Source organism: Equus asinus, chromosome 5 (genome assembly GCF_041296235.1).
Source record: "Equus asinus isolate D_3611 breed Donkey chromosome 5, EquAss-T2T_v2, whole genome shotgun sequence".
Taxonomy (NCBI): domain Eukaryota; kingdom Metazoa; phylum Chordata; class Mammalia; order Perissodactyla; family Equidae; genus Equus; species Equus asinus.
In genome coordinates this window covers 66,431,445-66,455,142 of record NC_091794.1, presented here as the reverse complement: position 1 = coordinate 66,455,142, position 23,698 = coordinate 66,431,445, and the positions used below count along the sequence as shown (strand labels likewise).

Sequence of the window (23,698 nt, the reverse complement as noted above, 5' to 3'; positions counted from 1 at the left end):
TTTTCAATGAAAGCCAGAAATTCAGACTTAATGTGAAAGTTATCAATTTAAAAATGTTGGCAACCAACTCAAAAAAACCCTTTTTAACCACCCTGACCAAACAAACATACAAAGACCCCATTCAGTTTTTGATCTCTGAATTATGTTATTCACTCATTCATTAAATATTTACTAAGTGTCTACTGCATACCATTCTGGATGCTAGCGATACCACAGAAAACAAAAGACAAAACTCTCTACCCAATTTGCAAAAATAGTAATGCTAAAATGCGCTAGCATATACTAATATAAATCTAAAGAAATATACACCAAACTATTCACAGAAGTTATTTTTGGTGGCAGGATGGTGGCTCTAAGGGATTTAGTATTTCCATCTTATATATGTCTGTGTTTAAATTTTTACATGATACATTATTACTTTTTTAAGCCCCCAAACCAATAACGGCAACTATTGTTGTACTTTCCATTGGTTTCCATAGGCCTCAGTAAACTCCTTCATATGGCAGACCAGGCCCCTCACAGCACTGCCTCCTACTGTTTCCCCAGGCACCTCGCCCAAACGCTCCTTCCCCACTCCTAAGCTCCAGACCCACTGACTGACTGACACCTCTCAGAAAAGAAAAGCTCTTATCTCTACGTCTGGGTACATCTATTTACACTCTGCTTTTTAGCTCTGCTTTTAGCTCTGCTCATAGGCCAAGCAAACTCTTGCTCATCTCTCATGACCTACGTGAAATTTTTAAAAACTATTCTGACACAGAAGGTATGAGCAGAGCCCCAAACACTGTATGTATATAAGTAAAAACATCATCATTTATATCACTGACAATCAAGTGTCACTTAGAAATAGTGGCTGACATTTTGTAACCTCTGGTTTATCCTTAAGAAAAGGTGAAAAATGGGAGAAGAAATCTATTTATACATTTTCCACGAGCCAATCACTAGACTACACAGAGCATAAGAATCAGGGCTGAGAGCTCCTTCAGAGAACCGCAGCAGGTCAACGAACAGCGGGCAGACTGCCAGGACTACTAAATGAATGATGCGAGGAAATTAAACAATTTGATTGCTAGCCTCTAAGAACATGTCGGATCCTTAATTCTTTAAGTACCATCTCCGAATGAGCAAGGACAGCACTCACAGCTGAAGCCCGGAATGCAGCGTTAACAAAGCTGCTGAAAAATAACTATTTCTTCTCTAGCTTCTATGGAAACAGATGTCAGATTGGCAAAAATAGGACACGTACTTTAAAATAATCATTCGAGCAAAGTACATACATGATGGAAGTCTTAAAAAAAGAAACTGGAAGGCGACCAACTTGGTTCTCAAGCTTCCAAACGTCAGATTGCACCCCTCACCGCGGCGAGGCGACAGCGTGAACGAAACCCTTTTGGGGTGGGTTTTGGTCGGAGTCACTACAATCGATCCATCCCTGAATTCCAAAGGGGGCATTCCCGTCTCCCCGGAGTAAGACGTCCCTGAGGACTGCATGGCACAATAAAACTGTCGCTCCATCTTGCACAGGCAAGTGATGTTATTTATATAAAAAGTGATTCTTGTAGACAAGTTTTTGAAGAGATTATTAACACTCCCCAGAACCGTTCAGAAAGGAAACTTTACATTCTTCACTGCCAGGTTTAAGGAGGAAAACTCCCATTCCCTCTACTTTGAGCGTGAGGCATAAGAGAGGGGCGGCCCCTCAGGATGCTCTAAGAGGCGGCGTCCAGCATGAGAGGCTGGGGGCCACCAGCCCGCGCTGAGGAGCCCCCGCGAGAAAGCAAGGCGGAGGGACAAGACGGCGACGCGGAAGGGATGGGGCGGGGACGTGGAAGGGACGCGGGGGCATCCGCCGTCCACCGCGAGGCCGACGACGCTTCTGTTCTCAGACCCCAGCCTGCCCGTCGCCCCGCCCCCAGGCCGCGCCACCCCTCCCGCCCGTCCCCACGGCCCCCGCCTCGCCCCTGGCCCCCGCAGCCCCCTCCACCCCACGCTCGCACCTGGCCCTCCCCTCGGCCCGGCTCCCCGCGGAAAGGAGAGGACAGGAGCCCGCACGGACCCCCAAAGCGGCAGAGCGTGGCAACGCCTCCGGGTCGCCCGCGCAGGCGCACGCCCACCGCGCCACGCCGCGCCCCGCCCCTCGCGCCCGCGCAGGCGCACGCCCACGCCGCCACGCCGCGCTCCGCCCCTCGCACCCGCGCAGGCGCACGCCGCCGAGCCGTGCTCCGCCCGGCGGGTAGTCACGACGCCGTTCTCCCGCGGGAGTGGCTGCGCGGACCACGGCCTCTGCGGCCGGAGGAGGGGCGTGGCTGCTGGCCGGCGCGCGTCGTTCCTCCGACGTCCTGGAGCCAGACTAGGCGGCGCTGGGGTCTCTGGAGCGGGATCCAGCTAGGCCGCGCCCGCCGAAAGCAGAGAGGCGCGGGGCCCGCCGGAGTTCGGGGGTCTTGTGCTGAAGATGCGCTGCTGGAAGCCGACCCTGGAGCTCGAGAGCGCGGCTGTCACGTGACCTCTAGAGCGGCACTGTGGAGAAAGGTGATGGATGACCTGAGGCTCCGGAAGCTAGCTGAAAATAGCTGACAGCGAAGCGAGGTGTGCAGTTCGCTTCATTCATTCCACCAGACGGTGTTTGTTGACCACCAACTGCGTTCTAGGTGCCGGGGGTGCGGGGGTGAACAAGACAGGCCGACTTCCATAGACCTTGCAGCACAGCAGGACAGGCGGACAACAGGCAAGTCACCGAGTAAGTAAACGAGGTATCAGATACTGATATGATTCCATATTAGTTAGTTATTTTTATATTTATAGCCTGTGCCCAATGAAAAACATCTTGAAGGTTGTAAACACTATGAACAATTTTAGGTATCACCTTTAGAGGCTTTATAAGTAATTCTTTTTCTTTTCCCTCGCTTGTCTGTATGTCATAATTTGCCTTTTACTTTGAGAGGACTATCTTGGCAGACCCCTGACCACTGATTCCCTAAAAATTGAAGAGGCAGATCTTCATGAGGTTATCTCCCACCGTCTAAAGTACATGTGTCTTACGAAGGTTTCCAGTGTACTGGCCACCCCTTGTTCACCCTACCTGATGAGCAGATGTCATCAATGTAACAGATAAGTGTGATGTTCTTGGGATGTCCAGGTTACTCAGATCTTTTGGACTGTATTGTGACAGCTGGAACGGTGTGATCAGGGCTACCACATGGTTAGGTCTGCGATAGTCTGTAAGTCATTCTCCTGGTTTCTGAAGGGGTCAGGCTGGCAAATTAAATAGAAATATGACAGTGATGAGCACAGTCCCTGCTCTAGGTCTTTACCCATTACGTTAATTTCCAACATCGTCCCCTCATCCCCTTGAATGAAATAGTGTTATTGACTTATTATCTCAACTTGGTAGAGAAGGGACAGTTTCACAGGCTTTCACTAGTCTTCCTCACCATGAGAACCCAAGGCCAAGGACCAAATGTGGAGCTGGTTCCAACCACCCGATATATACTTCCAATTATGTACTCAGGGACTGGGGAAATGCCCACTGGCTGGGTCTGTGGCCTCATGGACCCACTGCAAGCTAGAAGTTGTCCAGGACTCTGCTTATCACCTGACCCCCATAAGCCTCCACTCTTCAGAGGGGCCATGATAACACTCTGGGTTTCTGGGTAAGAAGATCCTTTCTGACCCTGTGGAATGTCTGGAAATTCCTCTTTCCCCAGCATAGACTTAGCTGAGGAAATGGTCATCGGCTGTAGAGTAATCATTGCAGTAAGTACTTGTTCCAGTGTTGCAGCATCCTTCATCCTAGGGACCCAGCCACCTCTTCAGTCACACCTCTTCAGTGTGGTCTGGGTCTGAAAATTGACTCAGATCTGAGAATTGAGCAAAGAGCACGATGTTTTATTGGGGCACCCACACTCAGACTCCTGCTCCTCCATTCCTGCCTACTTCTGGTTGTAGGTGTTAAGCAGTACTCTGTTCCCTGCCCATCTGTTTTTCCCCTAGGGACACCTTGGATGTTAAATACCTCCAAAATCCTGTGCAGATCGAGCCCCCTAGGCTGTGCCTCTGCCCTGCCAGCTGTGATTGCAGCCTCCAGGCTCCTTGCGGTTAGAGCTACTACTACCTGGCTTCTCTTACTTTAGGATTCTCTTATCCCCCAGATATTGTGGAGCCCAGCCCTGTGATTGCTTCTCTTGCCACCATCCCTGGTTCTCCTCTGACCGTGCATTCCCATTGCCGTTGTATGTTGTCTGACCTTTGGGCTTCCCACAGAACATAACCCTATGTTTGGTCTTCCGGCTCCACACAATAAATCATTCCAGCAAGCCCACTTCCCTCAGGCCCTTCTTTCTTTCCTCTACAGTCTGACACATTAGTTCACCGGCTCTCCTCCCTAGATGATATTTCCCTTGGCTAAAGACACCTGCCTCATCCAAGAATGTGCCTTCTCCCCAGGGACAGTGCACATTCAATGACCGATTAACCTGGGAGTACACAGGCCTGACCCCTGTCCTTCAGTTGAAGACAACCCTGCAGGGCCGTCCCAGCTCCAGAGCTCTCCGTGGGATTGGCTGAGAGGGCCCACTTGTCCCCCTGCCCACTCCTCTGTCCCTCCGTCCCACTAGGTGTTAGCCCTGCACACAGACTTATCTCAGAGTCTATTTCCAGGGAAGCCAACCTAAGGCTACTCAGTTTTCTCCAGAAATGGAAGCTGCTTTGATTTAGAAAGACTTTCATTTACACCTTCTCGAGGAAGTACTCGAAGCTGAATCCTGAGTTAAAGGAAAGACTAACAATGAAGAATTATGAGGCATGACTTGTTTTATTTATTTATTTTGAGGAAGAGCAGCCCTGAGGTCACATCTGCTGCCAGTCCTCCTCTTTTTGTTGAAGAAGACTGGCCCTGAGCTATCATCCATGCCCATCTTCCTCTACTTTATATGTGGAACGCCTACCACAGCACAACTTGCCATGTCCGCACCCAGGACTCGAACAGACGAACCCCGGGCCGCCGAAGCAGAACGTGCGCACTTAATCACTGCACGGCCGGGCCGGCCCCCGCCTGACTTGTTTTAGATCTAGGTGGAGACAGAAGCTCAAACACAGACTCTCTGCTGATCTAGACGCAGGTTGAGAGCCCAGTGAGATGGCACAGGATTTGACGAGGGTCTCATCTTTGCGAGGTTGCAGTGGATGGGCGGTACCTTGACTGGAAGGGGCCTTTCGTTTTGAATGTGTGCCAGGCATGACTCTTCCAGATGTTGGGAATGACTGCTTCTGGATCTGAAACCACCCCAACACAGAAAATTGCAGCATCTTCATTTGCATATTCTACTCCAACAAAAATTAGCTCAGCATTTTCTTACATGTTTGGCTTCTTTTACTTTTTCTGTCATCACAGCCCTTCTTCCCACATAACATAAACAGCATGCCGTTTAGTTTTCTTTTTTTTTGGCCTGAAGCGAGTGGTCACACAAAGTTCTCGTGGTTTTTTTTTAGAAATTGCCCCCTGGACTGTTACGGCTCTAGCTTGCTGACTGCTCTGCCTGCCTCCCATCTCATTCCTATTGTATAAACAGCAGCCACCTGGACCCAGTTCCTGAAGTTGGGGCCCAAGATGATTCAAGACAGCTCAGCGAGCTCCAGCTGGGCCCAAGAGGAAGGCCACAGCTTGGACACATCCTTGCTCACTCCCCAGAGACTGGTTCCAGTGAGGACTTCCTAAGAGTCACTGCAAACTATTGCTCAAGTGAAATATTAATACCACGGAAAAGCAAAACAAAAAGAGAAAAGTACTCCTAACCCCACTGCCCAAAGATAATCACTGTTAACATTTTGATGTGTAACTCTCTTGAAATGCAAGATTAGCATTACTTTAAAATTTAAAACTTTGATAGGATGAGATGCTTCTCACTGTCGCTTTAATATGCATTTCTTTGATTCCTAACAATGGAAACACATTTTCATGCTTATATGCCATTTGGATTTCTGCTTTAGCAAATTACTTGTTTGTGCCCTTAACCCATTTTTTAATAAAATACTCATTTTTATCTTATTGACTTATAAAAATATTTTATATAATATTTAAGAACTGTCTGTTGTTTATGTAGTAGCATATTCTCCGACAGAAATTAGCTCAGCATTTTCTTACATGTTTGACTTCCTTTGCTTTTTGATTGACATTTGTTTTTCAACTTTAATTCATGTATGTTTATGTAATTTTTAAAATTTTGCTATAGACAAATCTATCCATCTTTTCATTGTGGTTTCTGCCTTTAAGGTCATATTTACATTCTGTCTCAATCGCAAGATTGTATATTTACCAATATTTTCTTCTGCTATTTAATGCCTTTTACTTTCTTAAATCTTTAATCTACCGAGAATTTATTTCACTGTAAAGTAGGAAGAAAAATGTAACCTAAAGTGTTTTCTGAATCAGTGAAGCTTTTGCAGAAGACACGCGCATGCGCCCTTGCCATGGTGAGGCCACCAAGGTCACCGCTCTCCCAGCAGTTTATTGAATAACCCCTCCCTTGCTGACCGACTGGAAGCGTCACTTTTGTTACATGCTAAATTCTCATAAATAGCCATGTCTGTTCTGGACTTTCTCTTTTGTTCCTTTGTCTGTCCTGGCACTACGTAATTCTAATTACTCTAACTTTACAATATAGATCTTATTTTCAGATATTTACTGGCTCTTCTTACACATTTGACCTACAAGATGAACTTTAGAACTATTTTTCAAGTCCTCCCCACCAAAAAAGGAATGGGGTTTTCGTTTTATTAGTGCTGCTGTTTTTAAACTTAGATTAATTTGGGGGACACATAGCTCTGCAGTGTGGACTCTGTTGCTCCAGGAAACCAACAGGTGTCTCCATTTATCTAGGGCTTCTTTTATGCCTCTCCATAAAGTTTTACTGTTTGCTTATATAGGTCAAAGGAGTTTATTTTTTAAAGGAATTATAAACTTTGACTTCTCAGGATTACAAAATCTCAGAGATGGAAGAGACCTAAAAATCACTTCCTCGCCCCACCCAGTGTGTTGCTGAGTCCCTGCTCTCCAACAACCAAAGATACAGGGTGTATTGTGGTGTGTTTTTTAACACAATGACATTATACTATGTATATTTTCTATGATTTCCAGTTTGTCACTTGAACAGTAGGTCTTGGAGAAATTTCTATATCAGTGCATATAGATTAACTTAATCCATTTTAATCACTACATGGTGGTCTATGGAAATGATACTGTACCATTTAATTTATCGCTCCCCTGTTTATGGACATTTTAGCTATTTCTATTGTTTTGCTGTTATGAATAACTCAGCTTAAACCTTGAACCCTAACTAAAATCAAATTCCCCCAAATTCTAGAGCACACAACCACTGCCTTCAAAGTCCCCCGCCCCAAAATCACCACCAGGTGGCACGTGCCTGTTTGAAGAAAGGCATGTCTTTGGCTTTCCACAGTGTCCTTCAGTTCTGTCCAAGAAATGTTTATTGAACATGCATTATATAGTAAGCCCTGGACTTTTAAAATACACTGATTTCAATATAATAAAGAAGTTCATTTATTCAAAAATACTTCTGGAGTACGCATTATGTGCAAGGCACTGTGTAGGTCTGAGGTTCCAAGGAAAGTTAACAAGACCCTTCTACTCTTCTGAACTCCAGCAATTCCCAAAATAAAATATGGGTCATTATGTCGTGGTACCCATTTATTTCTAAGCCCCAGATAATTCTTCGTCCGTTAGACCAGTAGACCAGGCCTCAGATTCTCAAATAATTCGGACACCACCTTAAATTTGTTGTGAGATTTCCATGCTTACATTCCCCTGCTCTTGCACAGGCTGTTCTTTCTGTGTGGGATGCTGTCTAATTTGTACTTCCCTCAGAAGGAGAGCCTGAGACAAGGATTCCAATGCAAGTAATTTATTGGGGAGGTGATCCCAGGAAGCAGCAGTTGGGGAATAGAGAAGTGAGACAGAGGGAATGAAGCCAGTAAGGGAGACACAGACAAACTAGTTACAAATGGGGGCCAGTGGAGTGGAGTCCCTCTGATGAAGGCGGGGAGACTAGGTAACACACACCTCAGAGTTTTCCCAACTGAGGGATGAAGTTGCTGGTATATTTATCTACCAACTCTAGCCAGTCATTGCTTGAGGGCTGTCCAGGGGGTGATTAATTCTCTGGCACTTCCAGCCTCCTCCATGTGCTCCTGTGGCCCAGAAAAGGCCTCAAGTGAAGGGATTCAGATGCCAGCAGTCGCAAATTAGACTAGCATGTGCAGAAATACAGGCCATGCACCAGTATGCGGGGAGGTATGAGTGGGCACCAGTGGCACCTGCTACAAATGCCTTTTCTCTTGTCATCTGGCTAATTCATTCTTCAAAACAAAGGGCAGAAATCACCCACTCTGGCAAGTCTTGCGTGCATCTGCACCCTGTCTGCTGAGTTGCCCCACTTTTCTGTGCACCAGGAGCACATTGTGCTTATATCATTCCTACTAAGAGATTGTACGTGGTGGCTCTGAGACCCAGGTTGGCCTGACTCTGAATCCCAGGACCAAACCACTAATGTGCTCCCATACAAGTGAGCCCTTTGGTTTGTAGATGCGTCACTCCAGTCTCTGCTTCTGTCTTCATATCCCCATCTTCTCTGTGTTTCTGTGTGTCCTGTATTTTCTTATAAGGATACCAGTCATTGGATTTAGGGCCCACCCTAAGTCCAGGATGATCTCTCAAGACCTTTAGCTTAATTAACGTCTACAGAGACTCTGTTTCCAATGGAAATTTGAAGGAGATAAAATCCCTCTGGGTGGCTCTGAAATTAGGAGAATATGAGATTGGAGCTGCTGGTGACCATCTTGCCCATGATGAGGAGAAAGTTGGCCTAGAAAATGAAACCAAGCCAAAAGCAGAATAGAGATAGGAAAAGAGAAACCGAAACCTGACATTATTTTTGCCCTTTGATCCAGCCACGCCTGAAGCTAACACTAGCCCTTCACTTTCCTGTGATACAAGTCAACAAATTTATTTCGCTTAAACTAGTTTGAACTGAGTTGCTAACATTTGCAACTGAAATAGTCCTTATTGATGTGCTCAAGTATTGCGCATCTGCTTTCCTCCTCAATCTATTTCCTCTGCCACTTCTTACCCCTGACAGATTCCTGTTTATCCTCAGGTGTCAGTTCAGATGTGACTTTCTCAAGCAGCTCGTCCCTAAACTGATCCCAGCTTCCCCCCAGAAGTTCTCCTGGATGGATGTTCTCATAGCCCTGTATTCCCTTATCGTAATACTTACCCCACATTATTGTAATTATCTGTTTAATTTATTCACCTGTCCCAACACCACTGCTGTGCTGAAATGTAAGATCTTTGAGGGCAGAGAAAAATTCCGTTTATTGCTTTTTTTTTTGGTATGCTTTTTGATGAGGAAGATTGGCCCTGAGCCAGCATCTGTTGCCAATCTTCCTCTTTTTTTTTTCCTCCACAAAGCCCCAATACATAGTTGTATATCCTACCTGTAAGTCATTCTAGTTCTTCTATGTGGGATGCCACCACAGCATGGCTTGATGAGCGGTCTGTTGGTCCATGCCCAGGATCTGAACCGGCAAACCTCAGCTGCCGAAGTGGAGTGCAAACTTAACCACTATGCCACTAGGCTGGCCCCTGTTTATTGCTATATTCCCATTTCTAGTACAGTGATGAATCATAGTAGGTAGCTAACGTCTACTCATTCACAACCTTGAATCTTCATTTATTTTTCCAAAGTATGGTAAAATAAATTATGACCAAGTGTAAGTATTTTTGTGTGGCTGCTAAATAATGGTAGTATGTCCTGATTAATTTTTAGTGTAAAAACTAGTAATTGCTGGGGCTGGCCCCGTGGCCGAGTGGTTAAGTTCGTGTGCTCCGCTGCAGGCGGCCCAGTGTTTCGTCAGTTCAAATCCTGGGCGCGGACATGGCACTGCTCGTCAGACCACGCTGAGGCAGCGTCCCACATGCCACAACTAGAGGAACCCACAACGAAGAATACACAACTATGTACCGGGGGGCTTTGGGAAGAAAAAGGAAAAAATAAAATCTTTAAAAAAAAAAAAAAAACTAGTAATTGCTCTTACTTAGGGGCTTCTTAATGAAGTCATTATAATAATTTTTTTTAAACTACCCAGGCTGATCAAGGGAATCATTTGAAGAGGATAACTATACTCATGGAGGATGAAGATTATTGTTTTAATAGTATTTAGCGGTCTGATTAGACTAGAGAAAGGGAGTATCCAGTTTGCCGGTTTTTTAAGCATTTTCTAAAGATCTAGGTTAAAGTCTAAAGTCTAAATAATACATCACCTTGAATTGCCCTTCTTTTAAGTAACTTGGTTTTTCCTGATTATTAAAGGAAATTATAATCATTGTGGAAAATTTGAAAAATACATAAAAGCATAGTTGGAGACAGTAGAAAGCCCCAGTGTCCCCACGGATGAATCTTTGTGTTTTATTTCTGTGTGCATCTGTAAGCAGATGTTAGCTCAGATCCTGGCTCTTGCTCCCAGGGACACTCCTGGCTTTACCTTCTTGGGGTGCCTCTTGTGGAATTCCTGATTTCACTTCTCATGAGTGTTCCCTTTTTATCCCACAGAAGTGAAGAGATGACTTTTCCTTGATTTCCCCACACCCAACACTACCCATACAGTACGCTTGCATAGCCAGCTTATACTAAAAATTTGGGGGTAAAGGCAAGGAGGAAATTTACATCACTGTTCCATATTCATCATTCATTCATTCATTCACTCAGCAGACATAGCCTTTAAAAGACATAGAATTCCGTTTTCTTAGTCAAGGCACATACTAGGGGTCTGTACTGGGTTGAATAGTATCCTCCCAAAATTCATGTCTACCTGGAACCTGTCATTGGGACTTTATTTGGAAATAGGGTCTTTGCAGATGTCATCAAGTTAGATGAGGTCATATTAAATTAAAGTGGGTCCTAATCCAATGACTGGGGTCTTATAAGAAGAGGGGTATTTAGACACACACACACACACAGGGGAAAGACAGCCATGTGAAGAAGGCAGAGACTGGAATTAGGCTGCCACGGGCCAAGGAACGCCAAGGATGGCATGCAGCCACCAGAGCTAGAGGAAGATACTTCCCCAGGGCCTTCAGAGAGAGAGTGGCCTTGCTGACGCCTTGATTCTGGACTTCCAGCCCCCAGACTATGAGGAATTATTTTCTGTTATTCTAAGCCACTAAATTTGTCGTGCTTAGTTATGGCAGCCCCAGGAAACTAATACAGGGTCTAGCCTGCCTCGTGATCCTTCCTTTCCTCCGGCACCCAACTCCAAAACGTTCCCTCCCATTTCCTCATGCAAAGCAGGTTAGGTTTCCCCGCCCCCAGCAGGGCCGTCCCTCTGCTCATCCAAAGGCCCCTTCTTGCTTCACCAGCAGGAGGAGGCCAGGGAGGGCTTCCCTTTCTTCTGCCCCAGTGGGCTGTTCAAAGAGAGTGCAGTAATGATGGATTTCTACTCGGATAAAAACTATACCACTCCACTCGAAAACTTAAAAAAAGAGGAAGACAAAGGCACTAGGTCACTTTGGATTTAAAACAAGATTTTGCATTTAAAATAACAGATTTGTTCCTATTTTTCTTTTTTAAAATGGAGTGGGGGTGTTACGGAATTTTGTTGCTCTTTCCTCCCCCCCACCCCATTACTTAACAGTATATTGTGAGCATTTCCCCATAATAAAAAGTCCTCAAGGATTATATTGTAATTTATACAGACCCACAATCGCTTATCTACAAATCCAAAATGCTCTGAAAATCGAAAGCTGTTTTGAAAGTTTGGTACCAACTCATTTGGTGGCAAAGGGGGCCTGAAGTGGCCCGTAGCTCTTTATGGTCTACTTATACCAATTAGTGTGACTGTTGATAAGTTTCATGGCAGAAATCTGGATGTGTTGATGCTGCCACAGACCCTACTGAGGGGACTAAATAACATATACTCCAAATTATCCTTCTAACCCCCCAAAATTCTGAATTCTGGAACCCACTGGATCACAAGGAGCTGTTACCTGTATAACCCTCTCCCATTGTTGGATATTTCGATTGTTTTCAGCGTTTTGTTATGAAATCGCTGCAGGGACCTGTCTTACATGTAAACCTTTGTTTGTATCACTGCTCATTTCCTTCACATAAATTCTTTAACATGGAATTAGGAAGTCAAAGAAAATAAACATTTCTAAGGTTCTTGGTGGCTAGTGTCCACTTGTTTTCCAGAAGGGTTATACTGGTTAACCCCTCCCTCACCAGCACTGAGGAATGCCAGTTTTATTAATTTCTCAGTGGAAAATTTTTATCCCATTTTGCTTTGAACTGATTTGATTACTGGTGTTGTTAGATATATTTTTTAAAGATGTTTATCATTTCTAGTTCCTCTTCTGGAATTGTCTATTCATGACCTTTGTCAATTTTCTAGTGATGTCAGGTCCATCTATTAAGCCTGTTCTGTGTGTGTGCTGCACCAAGGCCGAGCGGGTGTGGTGGCCAGAATCAAGCCTGACTCCAGCGCATCACATGCATCTTCCCCCTGAGGTTTTTCTCCTTACAAAGGCTCCTGCCTACCTGTGTAGTTGGCAGCCAGCCCTGCAAGACTGGGTCTGACTAGACAGGGTGTCTTTCTCTAATTTATCTGCCCAGAGAGGGGAACCCTTTCTAATTTGCACAAAGCTATGTAGCTGAGGCCGTGATTAGATAATAGTTTTTCTAATCACTTTGTCTCAGTTCTTTATATAGTATAGCTATTAACTTTTTGCATATTGTGCTGTGTTTTCCTTGCTTATTGCTTTGTGTTAGTTCCACTCATAAGTTATTTAAATATGTTCCTATTGCTTTTCCTTAAGAAACCCTCATGGAGTTCTAAGTAGCTTTCTTTTCCTTCTGAATATTATCTTGAGTGGTGAGATACGTGTGGAAACGTGAATCCGCATTAACTCTGGAGCGGGTACTATGTTCCGTGCAGTGTGCTGACACACGGAGTGCAGAGGAGAGTCAAAAGGAACAGCTCTTCCCTTCATGAAGCACGCACTGGACACTCCGTATTCGAGGTTAAGTCGCTGGTAACATTTATGAGCACTCCCTGTGTGCCAAGCATTAGTCTTAAGTGCTTTAAATGTACTAACACATTTACTTCTCTCACCAGCCCAAGAGGAGGTAGGTTATCATTGTCCCCATTTTACGAGTGAGGAAACTGAGGCAGGGGAGGTAAAGTAACTTAATCCAACATCCCACGCTGACAAGTAGCTTTGCCAGAAGCTGCACCCAGGCATCCCGGCCACCTGCATCCCCACAGCACTCTCACAGGTCAGTCACTGGAACTGTCTCCTCCAAACCTCTCCTTTTTCCCAGATGGTTGCCCGCAAAGAGCAGGCAGCTGGTAGACAGTGACCATAAATGGCAGACACTCAGGTCTCTCTTGCTCTGGGGCTCTGCTCCCACCCGCTCTCCTCCCCGATCGGTTCGGTGACCCCGACTTCTGACTCGGCCTTATCTGCTGGTGCCAGTCTGGGCTTGTACTTTCGTCTCCAGCCCTGGTTTGGACCCTTCTTGGTTGCCAGCTCATTCTCCTCTTCCTTGCCCTGAAGTGCTGGAGTCTTTTGAGGTGCGGTGCTCATTTCCCTTTTCAGTCTGTTACCTTCCCCTAGGCAATTGCATCCCTGTTCATGGCTTCTAAGTACTACCTCTATGCCAGTGCCTCTCAAATTCCCATCTCCAGCCCATAATACACGAGACATCTGTATCCAGCTCCTGGCTGAACTCAACGTGTCCAAAACCATGCTCATCATTTCACTCCCAGCAAACATGTTCTTGTTCCTGTGTCCTCTGCCACAGGGAATGGTACCGCAACCAGTCATGAAACTTGGGAACCATTCTTGACACCCCCGTCTTCCTCTTCCTCATAGAGAATCCATCCCCAAATCCTGAGTTTATGTCCTGGGTGTCCCTCCAGTGCATCCTCATCTTCTCTCCGTCACCATCACTATCCTCTCCACCTGCCCTCAGTCGTCGTCTTCTGGCCTGCTGCTGTTTTCGTGTCTCTAGTCTTGCTCCTTTTCAGTCTGTTCTCCATACTACAGCCAGAGTGATCTTTTTAAAACACAGTCTGATTATGTCACTGCCTGTGTAAAAAAAAAAAAAAGGAAGAAAAAGGCAAAAAAATGTTTTCCGATGATTTTCCTATACTCTTGACTGGGATGGGGGAGAGGCTGTGTCACAGGAAGGAGGGAGTCTCTTTTTCTTCACACCAAGGTACCCGCCAGCCCATTCGCCAAGCCCTGCACTGCAAGGTTAAGTCCAAGTAGATAGGATACCTTTTTCTGCCATCTGGACAGAGGGCGTGCCCTTTGCTAATTTGCACAAAGGTCAAAATATTTAATCAGTTTGAAAGACCTTCCATAGTCTATCCTCAGCCCACTTCTCCAGCCTCATGTACCACCACCCTTTTCCTTGCTATCCACATTCCAGCCATGCTGGTCTTCTCTCGGGGCCTAAATAAGCCACACTCCCTCTGCTGCAGGGCTTTTGCACATGCTGCTCTCCTTTACTAAAATGCTTCTCTTCATGCATAAACAACATGGACACATACCTTGTATCTCAGATCGAGCAGCAATTCCTTAGGGATGTGACTCCCCCTAAGACTAGGTCAGAACTCCCATATATCCCCTTTTTCTTTAGAACACTTACCTTATTCTTTAGTTGTGCCCTTACTTGCATGATTAATGAATTTAATGACTGTCTCTGCCTCTGGTCTTTCAGTTCCACAAAGGCAGGGACTCTGCCAGTCAGATTATTGCTTGTAAGCCACAGGAACTGACTCGGCTAAATTTAAGCATAAACGGGATTTAGTGGAGGATTTGGGGTAAGTTCACAGAATCACTGGGAAGGTTAGAGAACCATATTCAGAAAATGGCCAGGAATTTAGGTTGGCTGGGCTGTAGGAGCATGGCTAAGGTCCAGCTGTGGGACAGTCTGACTGGGATGCCCCACTGGTGCTACTGCCGCTTGGATACTTGGCGCCCGTGGAACAGCTGTGCTGTTGGCAAAGCTGACGCTGCAGTGGTCATTGACAGGTAGCCTCGTGTATGGCTTCCTGTCCTCTAGAGCAGTTCCCGGGCAGGGGAGTTCGACCTGCTGAGCCAGGTGACGTGCCCAGATCCCACGAGCCAGAGGCAGGACCATCTCGCCTCTCAAGAAGACTCACATAACAGGAGTGTTTCCCTCATTGAGAAGGTTGTGGGGATGCCAGGTAAGCAAAAAAAAGTAAGTGAACCCCAGAGAAACCTTGTCTATTCAATTCATCATATATTCCCAAAACTAGTACAACATCTGGCATGAAATGAAACAAAAAATATTTGAAGGAATGAGTGATCAACCCTCAGCATCCTTAAGGACATGTTGTCCAACTTGTGGCTGCATCAGGGTAACCACCCACAGTCACTTGGGACCAGTGCACAACAGCTATACCCAGCACTGGTCAAACTGGCCACTCGGTCAAGCTTTCTTCAGTCCCATTGAGGTGCGATCCGAACACAAGAGCACTATGAACTAGAATGAGTGGATACTATTAGGTCCATTTTATGACGTAGATGTGAGGTGAACTACCATATTCAAGGTCACATAGCTGAAAAGAGAGAACCAAGACATGGAGCTTCATCTGCTGACCTAATTGAGTTGATACCTTCCATATCACACTGTTTCAACAGTGTATGATAATGTGCTTCCCATCACAAGATTTGGGTGACCGGAACATTTCCTCCAACAGCATCACCTAACAAGGGAATTGAGAGTAGTGAGACTATTGAAGACACTGAGTCACACCCAGTGTGGGAGGCATGAGGATACAAGGCTTCTAAAGGGTTAAACTGATCTGCTCAAGGGATTGTGTCCCTGTCCTTCCAGTGAGACAGGAGGCAATGTGATATGTTGGTAAGCTGAGCTGCCTGCTGTGAAACCACTGGTTAATGTATTGAGACTGTCACTCTGGAACATTCTTCTTTCCCTTCCTACGCATCTCACTTTGGCCTCCTTGGACAGCATGGACCTGAGTTTCCACTGAAATTGAGGATATATGGCTTGCTGTGGTGCCAGGGGACACAGGTCTCCTGCTTCCAGTGTAATTCCCTAACAGTGAATGGGCCTGTGCCGCCGACTCACGCCCACCCTCCCAGCAGTTCCTTCCTGGAGTTCATCATAAAAAGCAATAATGAAACCTCTGATGGTATTTAGCAACGACAGAGAATGGTTCCAGGAGGGAAATTACAACGGAACATGTCCCCCAGGATTTGCTAGTGATGGTGAAAGAAATCCATCCAGTTCCCAACAGTCCTTTGAGGGATTCCATCCAGGTGCAGAGAGCGAGCCTCCCCGCCCGCATTGGCTCTCGGCCCCGCAGTGGGTAGAGCGCAGGGGGAAAGCACGGCCTCTGGAGGAGGACAGGCCCGCATTTGAATTCTAGCTGGACTCTTTACCAGCTTCGTGATTTCTGGCAAGGCATTTATTAACGCCTTGGGTTCCTCATCAGTAAAACAGGAACAACAGAACATCTTGTTCCTGCAGTTGTCATGAAATGAATGAGATAATCAGGATAAAGCTTGTAGAAGAGCGTTTGGCACATATGTGCTCAACAAATGGCGGCCATTGGCATCCACTCAACACACATTTCCTGAGCGCTTATTAGGTGCCAGGCACCCGTAGGATCCTGTGTGGGATACAGGAATAATTCTCCCACGAGTCCGTTTTCCTCCTTGGAAAGGCTTTGTTCGAAAAGGATCGAGGAGAGAGCCGTGGGGGAAAGAGCTCTTTTGTAACTAAATACAAAAATGCACTCTGGCTTAAACGGTTTACAGAGGCAGGGTAGCATATGGTTAAGAGGATGGATTTGGGGGCCATTCTCTGTGTGGTAGAGAGAATAATGCCCTCCTCTGCCAAGGTGCCCACATCCTAATGCCTAGAATTTGTGAATATGTTACATCACATGGCAAAAGGGACTGTGCAGATATGATTAAGGTTAGAGACCTTGAGAGAGGATGATCTTATCCTGGATTGTGTGGGTAGACCCAGCCTGATCACATGAGTCCCCACAGGGGGGAAACCTCTCCTAGCTGTGGCCAGAAAGAGAAGTGACAAAGGCGAGAGACGCAATGGGAGGATCGACTTGCCAGTGGTGGCTTTGAAGATGAAGGAAGGGGCCCATGAGCTAAGGAATGTGGGCCACCTCAACAAACTGGGGAACGCCCCCAGTTTTCAGCCAGTAAGAAAATGCAGATCTTGGTCCCATAATATCTGAAAAGGAACTGAATTCTGCCAGCGACCTGAACGGGCAGGAAACAGTTTTCTCCTAGCACCCCCAGAGAGGAATGCAGCCCTGCAGACATCTTGATTTCACCCAGTGAGACCTGCATCCGGCTTCCAACCACGAAAACTGCAAGACAATAAATGCGCATGCTTAAGCCATGAAGTCTGTGGTAATTTATTGCTCAGTTTGAGGCAGTGTAACACGTTGGTTAAGAACAGATTTGAGAGCCAGTTTGCCTGGGTTCTTATCCCAGATGTGCCACTTACTAGCTGTCTGACCATAGGCGAGTTATTTAACTATCTTTTAACTTTTTAGTGTCTTACTTTCATTTATTACAGGAATAATAATATAGTCACTCATACTAGTTTGGGTAAAAGATTACACTTAAATAAAATACAAGAGTCTCACAGAGACCCAATAATGATGTAGTTTGAAAACAAAGACATTTATTTCTTGCTCACATCATCGTTAAAGGTGAGTGTCCCACTTGGCTTTGGCGGCTGTTTTATACAAACCAGGTGAACTGTGGCTCCACCTTTGTAAACAGGTGGCTTCCAAGGTTCTCTAGTCTCCTGAATAGCGCACATCTAGGGACAGAGATGTCCCCTAAGAAAGTGGGCTGGAAGTGCCATTTGCATTGCATGGGAGAAAAGTCAGCCATTACTTTTTCCCAGGTTCTTGGGGGCCTTGCTGTCATTCTAACAAAAGTGATCATTTACTAAATGCATAATCTTTTCATATCTTATGTCTGATCTTTAAAACCAAGCATATTAGTTAAGACTACCTATTTTACAAATGAAAAAACGGGTCTGAGAGGCCAGGTAACTTCAAAGCCCACACATCTTACATTTAACCAAAGTCTCTCTCCCATTTAAGTGATATTAAAAAGCTAAGGAACAACCACAAAAATTTAAGAAGAGAAATGGGGCCAACCCCGTAGCCTTGTGGTTGAGTTGGGCACGCTGTGCTCCAGCAGCTGGGGTTTGGGTCCCCGGCACAGACCTACACCACTCATCAGAGGCCATGCTGTGATGGCCAAGAACATAGAGGGAGACTGGCACAGATGTTAGCTCAGGGTGAATCTTTCTAAAGCAAAAAGAGGAAGATTGGCAACAGGTGTTAGCTCAGGGCCAGTCTTCCTCAGCAAGAAAACACTAAACAAATGATGAAGGAAAAAGTAAAATTAAACAGGAGACTAACTAAGGAGACAAGTGGAACGAATGTTAGACAAGCAGAAGTCAGGTATTAGAGTTCTGGGCAACCCTGCCACTATCTGCCTGACCTGAGTATATCTATTCTCCTCTCTGGACCTCAGTGTCTTCATCTGTAGAATGGAGTCTTGAACTAAATGATCCTCTTTCCAGCTCTGACATGCTATGATCCTATTTGAAAAATAGTGAAGTCAAAAATATGTAAGCAGGGGTAAATGATGCGATTTTAAAAATTGCTCCAATCAAGGAAATAGCAAGAGTGGAGAAAGCCTGGCTGACCAAAACAAGGAAATGAGACAAGCTTCTCAGGGGGCCCAGAAGGCAAGCTGCAGCCTGCTGGGTGAGTCAGCTTCTGCTCACATTTCTTCCAAGGGCAGCCCCAGGCCCGCACTCCAAGCAGTGCATGTTAAGTTTGGGGGGACCTGGAGGTGCGGGCCAACCCTGGAGACAGCTGGTTCTGGACAGTCCTGTCCTCAGCAGAGGCAAGCTGAGCTTCAAACAGAAGTGTGGGGGCTCTTGGAAGAAGTGAACGAGAGCGGTGTCTCTACCTGCTGGGTGCACGGCAAAGCAACCTGGGCTAGGAAGCCAAGACGGCTCTAGACTCTGGCTGTGGCACATGGGGGGTGTGTGGTCATGAGTCACACAAGCTCTTTGGACCTCAGTTTTCTGACATGTGAAATGGATACAATCTACAGAAGAGGAGAAAATTTAAGATATACTGAACTCTGCCCAGATGGATCTACGCAATCTTATCAATTGCCACATTGAGTTTTTGCAACAGTGAGCTTTGTCATTTCATTGAACAGACGAGGAACTGAGGGGGCTTAAGGGACTTTTCTTGCCCATTGGAGCAAGATTTGAACTCAGGTTTGTCAACACTCGGTATTTCCAATAAGCCGATGTCCCAAAGATGCTATGTGTGAAACTGCTTTCCAAGCTAGTAATTAGTACAATAAAGCGTCAGGACTCACAGTCCTGAATTAATTCAGAAATTGAGAAATTTTCCAGAAGCCACATTCTGAAGAACGAATGGACTTCTTCAGGGCTTTTTCCTTTGTTCAGCTGCCCACTCAGTCCTTAATCTGTTTACTTTCCAGGCATTCAAGTGACATTTTTTTAAATTATTTTTCCGAGGAAGATTAGCCCTGAGCTAACTGCTGCCAGTCCTCCTCTTTTTTGCTGAGGAAGCCTGGCCCTGAGCTAACATCCGTGCCCATCTTCCTCCACTTTATACGTGGGACGCCTACCACAGCATGGCGTGCCAAGCAATGCCATGTCCACACCTGGGATCCGAACCAGCGAACCCCGGGCTGCTGAGAAATGGAACGTGCACACTTAACCGCTGCGCCACCGGGCTGGCCCCTCAAGTGATCGTTTTTGAAGTGATTCTTAAAAACAGTGACAATATAATGTAGTGAAAAGAACACTGGACTAGGAATCGAGATTCCAGCTGGGCCACAGAGACATTAATCTTGGGAAGTCACTGGCCCTTTCCTCCGTAAAATGAGGGCTTAGGTCAGAGGTGACCACCCAGGTCCCTTTAGCAGAGGCACTCCAGAGACTCAGGAAGCGAAACCCCAAGGGAGCCAGGAGTGGAGTCTCACACTGCCTGTCAGGGTCCCCATTAAACCTCAGGCACCTCAGCCTCCTAGCCACTGTTGGGGAGCCCGCCCACGCCCACCTTCTCTCCTCTTCAGCCCCATTTGAGCCCAAGAGGACGTTTGGGGCCTATGGGAGCTCCTCCCCAGCAGGCGTGAGTCCAGACATAGAGATTTCTGGCAATCATAGTGTCCACTCCACCCAGGCCTGCCAGCCACAAGCCCAAGCTGCGCAGGCACGGCTGAGGGCAACCTCCCCCCAGTTCTTCCTGGTGTCCTAGCCTTGAAGGGTAGACACAGACCGCAGAGGAGAGGCGGGAGAGGAAGAGGAGAGGTGGGAGAGGAACATGAGATGGACTCCCGGGGAAGTCCTGGATCTAGCTATTTGCTGCCAGAGATACCAACCACCCCCTCCTTTGTCCACCCCACTGCTGTAGCAATTTCCCAGCAATGCAGGAACTTGTTGACCTGTAGGCTACCCCACAGTGACCTCCTAACACCCTCTGCTGCACGGAAATGAAAGTCAGCAAGGGAAAACGAGATAAGCGTGAAGGAGACGAGATGCTATTGTTTACAGCTAACAGGAAGTAAAAGTCTAAAGCACATTACTAGTAAATTTTAGGAAAACAACCTGCGTGCGCATGCACACACGCAGCCGGAGCAGAGAGCCCTCTACAGGTCGATGTAACTACTGGGAAAGTCATTCAAGCTCCCTCGGAGCCCCAATACCTTGGGATTAAGTAAACTGCCAAGGACTAAATGAGAATAGTACTACCTACTTCCAATTAGGAGGGGTTCAAAGGAGACACAGCTCCCCAAACAAAGGTCCAGTTGTCCTCCACTGGAGAATTCTTGTTTAGGGACAACCTAAGGCTGGTCCCCTTCCAACAACAGCAGCTTCCCCCCTCAGAGCCAGGCTCCAGCAGTCTGAGTGAGGGTTCCAAATAATCTTATTTAGGAAGACCACTGTTTATACTTGCCAGTTAGAGTATCTCAGGAAACAGCAGAACGACCATAGGAAATGCCCATTCCTGCTAAAAAGTGTTAGAATTTGAAATAAGAAATCTGAGTCGTGGGAAATTAGGGGAGACCAAAGTGATACAAATTTGCAGCAAGTTTTCACAAAGTGCATCTTTTGGGTTTGTTCCTTTTCCATATTTTATTAAATTCGTGTTTTTAAAAAAGTCACAACAGCATTATCAAAGACACCATATATACAAACATTTTACAAAAGAAACATTACTAATATCAGTTGTAACAAGGGTGAGCTGAAGAATAGACGCTGAGTTTTAGGGGCAGAGTCTGCCCTCAGAGACATTTAAAATGTGTTCAGCCGGCTGAAACAGCCTTCTTTCCCGCTGACAAGGGTACGTGGGCGGTAAGAGAAGGATGGTGAATGAGAATACTACAAGGGCGACCTCCTCTTCTCATCAGGGAGGCCGGCATACAAGTGGAGCTAATCGAATAACTTAAGCCGAAAACAGTTAAAGGCGCTGTTTCCCACCCAAACACATTGAAGCCTTCAACATCGACTGCGTCCCTTGCAAACGATGCTGAGTTGTCATACAGACACTTGATTCTTATACATAACCCTATGCCAAACTTCCTTAACTCTCCCAGGCGGGCTTCTTCTTGGACCGAAAGGGAAGGAATTTTAGAAATGCTTCCTTCGAGTCCTAAGAGGGATGACCCGGAGACCAGGATCTATTAAACATGGTGGGGTGGGGAGAGGCAGTAACTTGGGAGGAGAAACGTCTCCTTTGGGCCAAGAATCAAGAAACGTGACTCCTTGGGGTCTGGGCTATGCTGAAATCCGATACCCCGCCCATCCCCTGCCCCGCCGGTACCTACACGCTGGGTTCCTTTCTCAACTCCCCCAGTTCCTTGATCTCCACCTTCTTGTACTTCCCCGACTTCCTCCGGTTGCTGACCACCAGGACGGCCACGCCGGCGACGAGGGACACCACGACCACCACGATGACGGCGACGAGGCCGGCAGTGAGGCGCTTCATGGAGAACTGCGGGGGCTTCTCGTCCAGGTAGTAGATGAGGGTCCGCTCCACGAGCAGGGGCTCGCCGTGCACGCGCACGTCGAGGCCGCGGCGGCCTGGGAACAGCGACTCGCCCTTGACGTCCCTCTCGAAGTAGTAGGCGGCGTCGGCGATGTCCACGTCGCCGGGGGCCATCTGCGACGCGTTCTGCTGCAGCTCGATCTGGATGGTGGGCTGCTCGTAGTGCACGGCCGCCACGAAGCGCGGGTGCAGGCGGTAGCGCTCGCGGAAGAGCCGCCGCAGCTCGGCGTCCAGCTCGGCGCGGTCCAAGGCGCGAGCGGCCGGGCCCTGGTGCAGGTCGATGAGGATGTGGTGCGTGCGCACCAGCTCGTCGCAGCGCAGGCTCAGGTCGCCCTTGTCGGTGCGGCGCACGCCCACCGAGTTCACGCACCAGCACACCGCCGTCTGGTTGCACTGGCGGGCCTTGAAGCGGCCGTCGGGGTCGCAGTCGGGGTCATAGAGGCCGTCGTTGTCCAGGAGCGCGTGCTCGCTCGGCCGCACCAGCGCGCGGCCGGCCTTGGGGGCGCTCACGCGCGCCTTGAGCAGCAGGCACTTGGAGGTGAGCGTGGAGCAGTCCACCTCGAAGCCCGAGCCGAGCGCGCGGCATCGGCAGCGGCCGCCCGGGCCGTCCCGCGCGCACACGGTCATCTTGTTGGTGGGGCACGTGCAGTTGTCCTGCGCGGCGGCGGGGCCGGCCAGCGCCGCCAGGAGCAGCAGCAGCAGCAGCAGCGGCAGCGGTGGCGCCGGCAGCGCGAGGCCGGGGCCCCGGGCCATGGTGGGCCGAGGAGCGGACGCGGCGCGGGGGCTCTGCTGGCTCGGCTCGCCGTCTCGCACGGGCTCCGGCGTCTGCCGCCGGCCGCTCCCTCCCGCTCTTATACTCCGCCCGACCTGCCCGGCTGGTTCGGCCGCCGACTCACCCGCCGGTATTTGGGTGACACATGCCGCCCCCGGCCGGGTCCCACGGCCCGCCGGCCCGCCCTGCGCCGCCGCGATAGGATCGGGGCAGCGGAGGCTGCTCCCGCCCCCTCGGACCGAAAGCCCCGGAGACGAAAACCGATACTCACCTGCGGGCTGCGGGGGCCCCGCCCGGCCCCACCCGCCGGGGACCGCCACCCGCGCGGCCTCCAGCCCTGGACCTGGGCGTCCCGGCCGCTCGCGGGGCTGGAATTCTCAGGAATTTCATTGAAAAGTGCGGCGCCGGACTGTCGCGCTGTTCTCCCCTCTCCGCCCCCAACCCCTTTCCCTGTTCCTCTCCCAACCCCTGCCCTCGCTTCAGGTTCTTTCACTCCCTCGCCGCTTTCCCTGCTTCTCTCAGTACACACATATATGTAGTTCACGAACGTGATGTCATCCTCACGCCACCCTGACGGGTACGGACTCTCTCTCAGACCCAAGTCATGTGTGATGCCCTTGAGGCCCAGGGGCTTAAAGTGGCCTGGCCGTCAGTTTCCTCAGATTCCTTGGCGGGGTCTTTAGTACTGTGCTGGCTGTTCTGAGACCTTAA

At 47.9% G+C, this 23,698-nt stretch overlaps 3 protein-coding genes across 9 annotated transcripts in view; 1 reads left to right on the top strand and 2 right to left on the bottom strand.

Annotated features, from left to right (window-relative positions):
- Positions 1-2,133, bottom strand: part of OMA1 (OMA1 zinc metallopeptidase) — a 93,567-nt gene extending 91,434 nt beyond the window's left edge. For 6 of the 7 annotated variants that reach the window (XR_011503367.1, XR_011503368.1, XM_070509801.1 and 3 more), the window contains exon 1: positions 1,998-2,133. The gene's annotated coding sequence lies outside the window, so the exon portion shown is untranslated. Of the gene's footprint in view, positions 1-1,277; positions 1,420-1,997 lie in introns of those variants that run through there. The other variant, XM_070509804.1, reaches the window with a different exon arrangement.
- On the top strand, positions 1,729-6,038 carry LOC106833467 (putative HTLV-1-related endogenous sequence). The gene is made up of 2 exons (XM_044769299.2): positions 1,729-2,737; positions 5,488-6,038. Exon 1 carries the CDS (start codon positions 1,729-1,731, stop codon positions 2,572-2,574), a length of 846 nt encoding a protein of 281 aa, XP_044625234.2. The 3' UTR covers positions 2,575-2,737; positions 5,488-6,038.
- Positions 6,039-21,276: 15,238 nt separating this feature from the next.
- Positions 21,277-23,230, bottom strand: TACSTD2 (tumor associated calcium signal transducer 2). The gene has a single exon (XM_044770911.2). It carries the CDS (start codon positions 22,966-22,968, stop codon positions 21,991-21,993), a length of 978 nt encoding a protein of 325 aa, XP_044626846.2. The 5' UTR covers positions 22,969-23,230; the 3' UTR covers positions 21,277-21,990.
- Positions 23,231-23,698: the final 468 nt, after the last annotated feature.

Coding starts and splice junctions, on each gene's coding strand:
- TACSTD2 (XM_044770911.2), bottom strand. CDS start 22,968: ATGGCCCGGGGCCCCGGCCTCGCGCTGCCGGCGCCACCGCTGCCGCTG.
- LOC106833467 (XM_044769299.2), top strand. CDS start 1,729: ATGAGAGGCTGGGGGCCACCAGCCCGCGCTGAGGAGCCCCCGCGAGAA.